The following is a 3520-nucleotide window of genomic DNA, read 5'->3' as shown; positions in this document are numbered from 1 at the left end:
GTTTACTCTAAGGCAGTGGTACTCAACCTTGTCCTAATCAGGAGCCACATTGACGAAAAAATATTTTTGCAAGAGCCACAATCCAAAAACGCTCCTTTCCTCCCTGAAACCTTTATGCATTTGAGAATATGGATAATAGTAATATGTTACTTAAGAATGAAAAGCATAATGTACAGTGCAATAACTGTGATTTCTTATTTTCACTGCAACCACAAAACACACAAAACAACAGATAACAGACAGCATGTTTACTGATAATCACAGTCCATATAACAGCAGATTATACACAGCAGGGGTTGTCAGAAGAGTAATGTTGACCTTACTTCACACTCAATGTGATTTCTGACACTCCTTCTGCCGCACAAGTGATTTGAAGTCGGGCTCTGCGCTGGAAACGGCGATCCGGAGGGCCTCTGTTGTGTGCTGCAGACTCAATCTGTTTCGGTTGCGACATTTTATTTTTGTGAGCGCAGAGAATGCTGCTTCACACCGGTATGTGGACGGAAACATTGAGATGATGCGTCTTGCCAGTCTGGAGATATTTGGTAGATGCCCCACCAGTTTCCAAAAGTCCACGACATCTGTAATCCGAAATTGACGCTGAAGTTCATCTGAGCTCTTTAACTCCACGAACTCCATTTGAAGCTGCACAAGTCCGAGCTGGTCGCTTATTTGCTTCATTTCATTGACTTCAATCAGGAATGGGTTTTTCACAAGTAGAAAAATATTGCTATGGTCCTTGAAGTCGTGGAATCTGGATGTGTAGTTTTGCTTGAGCTCAGTTAGCACCTCACAGAATTGAGATTGACAGGTCAGGAGAGCGTCTGCATGCCTCGCCATCACTTTCTGCACGGTGGGGAAGAAACGGTAATCAGAACCACGGACACTTTGGTCGAGTACATCCAGTTTGTCAGAAAATACTTTGACAGCCGTGTAGAGCTCATACACGGTCTTGTTTCTTCCCTGCATCTTGAGATTAAGTTCGTTCAAGTGCTGCGTAATGTCACACAGGAACGCAACAGACAGCACCCACTCTTTATCATCCAAAAAGGAAAATTGGGAAGTCTCCCCTTGGCCGACAATGAAGGCTTTCAGGGGTTCAATCAAGTCCATTAAATGTGCAAGCATACGTCCTTTAGACAGCCATCTGATCTCGGTGTGTAACACCAAATCTCCATAGTGAGTGTCAAACTCCTCACACAGCAGTTTAAAATTTAAGTGGTTTCTTGCACGGGCCCTGATATAATTAACCACTTCGATTACATTTGCCATCACTTCATTCAGACATTTGAACTTAGCAAACAAGGCTTGTTGATGCACAATACAATGGTATGAGAAAATACCCTCAGCAGCAACCCCGCCGTTTTTAAGCGTCTCTTTCAGCAAGGCCACGGCTCCGTTCCTCTTACCAAGCATCGCCGGTGCGCCATCTGTCGTGAATGCTGTGATTTTTTCTGGGCCAATGTTAAACTTCTGTAATGTTTCCAGCACAGCGTTTTTTATTTCAATGCCCGTTGTTCCATTTTTCAGTGAAACCATGTCAAGCAGTTCCTCTGTAATGTCAAGCTTACTGTTGACCGCCCGGATAAAGATTAGTAATTGTGGCGTGTCATTGACATCCAAGCTTTCGTCCATTGCAAGGCTGACAAACTCAGCGGATGACAGTTTGTCCTTAAGAGTATGTGCAATGTTCTCTGAAATGTCTGATGCCCTCCTAGCTACAGTAGAATCCGATAGTTGCATTTTTTTGGCCTCTCGTTCCAGGTCTTTTTTCTCAGGAAACAACGTTGAACAAGCCAGCAGTATGCAGTCCTTCACCATTTCTCCATCAGTATATGGCTTCATCTTTTTCATCAGTTCATGTGTGATTTTGTAGGATGCCTCTGTCGCTCTTTCACTCGTATTAGTGTGGAAAAAGTTTTTTTGAGCAGTTCGGTTCTGTTTCAGTCTAGCCAGCTTTTCCGCCCTCAGCTCTCCACCTTTCGGAAAGTCGGTACTAAACTTCGGGTGTTTTGTGTCGTGATGGCGCTGCAAATTGGACCTTTTAAATTGTGAAATGATGTTGTCACAAAGCAGGCAGGTGCATTTTCCCGAACCGGTGGAGACGAAGAAAAACTCCAGTTCCCAGTCCTCTTTAAATGTTCGATATTCCTCTTCATATTTCCGTTTAGTCGTAGCCATTTTTGCATAGTGCTGTATAGTTTTCCCAGTGTGACGTAGCAATTATCTCGCACGAAACAATCAGAGCGCGAAACCTGACATAATATTTGATTGGCTATTCAGAGGGGGAGGGGCGACGACTGATGTGTGACTTGTGAGTGATAATGAAATGTTGATGAATTCTTCTGACTTTGTTTTTCAAAGATTTTTTTTAAAAAAAAAATTTTTTAAGTGGGACTTAAAAGAGCCGCAGTTAGTCTTAAAAGAGCCGCATGCGGCTCGCGAGCCGCGGGTTGAGTATCGCTGCTCTAAGGTATTCGAAAGGAGGGTCAGGCCGATTGTCGAACCTCAGATTGAGGAGGAACAATGCGGATTCCGTCCTGGTCGTGGAACGACGGATCAGCTTTTTACTCTCGCAAGGATCCTGGAGGGGGCATGGGAGTACGCTCATCTAGTCTACATGTGTTTTGTAGACTTGGAGAAGGCGTATGACCGGGTTCCCAGGGAGTCATTGTGGGAGGTGCTGCGGGAGTATGGGGTGAGGGGGTCTCTACTCAGGGCCATCCAATCTCTGTACTCCCAAAGCGAGAGCTGTGTCCGGGTCCTCGGCAGTAAGTCGGACCCATTTCAGGTGAGGGTTGGCCTCCGCCAAGGCTGCGCTTTGTCACCAATCCTGTTTGTAATATACATGTATCGGATTTCGAGGCGTAGTTGTGGGGGAGGGGGTCTGCAGTTCGGTGGACTAAGGATTGCACCACTGCTTTTTGCAGATGATGTGGTTCTGATGGCTTCATCGGTCTGCGACCTTCAGCACTCACTGGATCGGTTCGCAACCGAGTGTGAAGCGGCTGGGATGAGGATCAGCACCTCCAAATCTGAGGCCATGGTTCTCAGCAGGAAACCGATGGACTGTCCACTCCAAGTAGGGAATGAGTCCTTACCCCAAGTGAAGGAGTTCAAGTATCTCGGGGTCTTGTTCTCGAGTGAGGGAACAATGGAGCGTGAGATGGGTCGGAGAATCGGAGCAGCGGGAGCGGTACTGCAGTCTCTTTACCGCACCGTTGTGACGAAAAGGGAGCTGAGCCAGAAGGCAAGCTCTCTGTCTACCGCGCCATTTTCGTTTCCGGTACAAGCGGCCGAGATGGGTTTTCTCCGCAGGGTGGCTGGTGTCTCCCTTAGGGATAAGGTCAGAAGTTCGGTCATCCGGGAGGGACTCGGAGTTGAACCGCTCCTCCTTCGCGTCGAAAGGAGCCAGTTGAGGTGGTTCGGGCACCTAGTTAATATGCCACCTGGGCGCCTCCCTAGGGAGGTGTTCCAGGCACGTCCAGCTGGGAAGAGACCAAGGGGTAGACCTAGAACC

At 47.1% G+C, this 3520-nt stretch overlaps 1 protein-coding gene across 1 annotated transcript; it reads right to left on the bottom strand.

The window, feature by feature from the left end:
* Positions 1 to 330: 330 nt before the first annotated feature.
* LOC307034848 (general transcription factor II-I repeat domain-containing protein 2B-like) lies at positions 331 to 2181 on the bottom strand (the record flags this gene model as incomplete). Its single annotated transcript, XM_079673774.1, has 1 exon — positions 331 to 2181. The coding sequence occupies one exon, from the start codon at positions 2179 to 2181 to the stop codon at positions 331 to 333; it is 1851 nt and encodes a 616-aa protein (XP_079529900.1).
* Between the last annotated feature and the right edge of the window lie 1339 nt (positions 2182 to 3520).

Source organism: Notothenia rossii (genome assembly GCF_949606895.1).
Source record: "Notothenia rossii genome assembly, chromosome: 4".
NCBI classification, from domain to species: domain Eukaryota; kingdom Metazoa; phylum Chordata; class Actinopteri; order Perciformes; family Nototheniidae; genus Notothenia; species Notothenia rossii.
The sequence above is the reverse complement of the archived record's forward strand: the minus strand, read 5'-3'. Positions and strand labels throughout refer to the sequence as shown.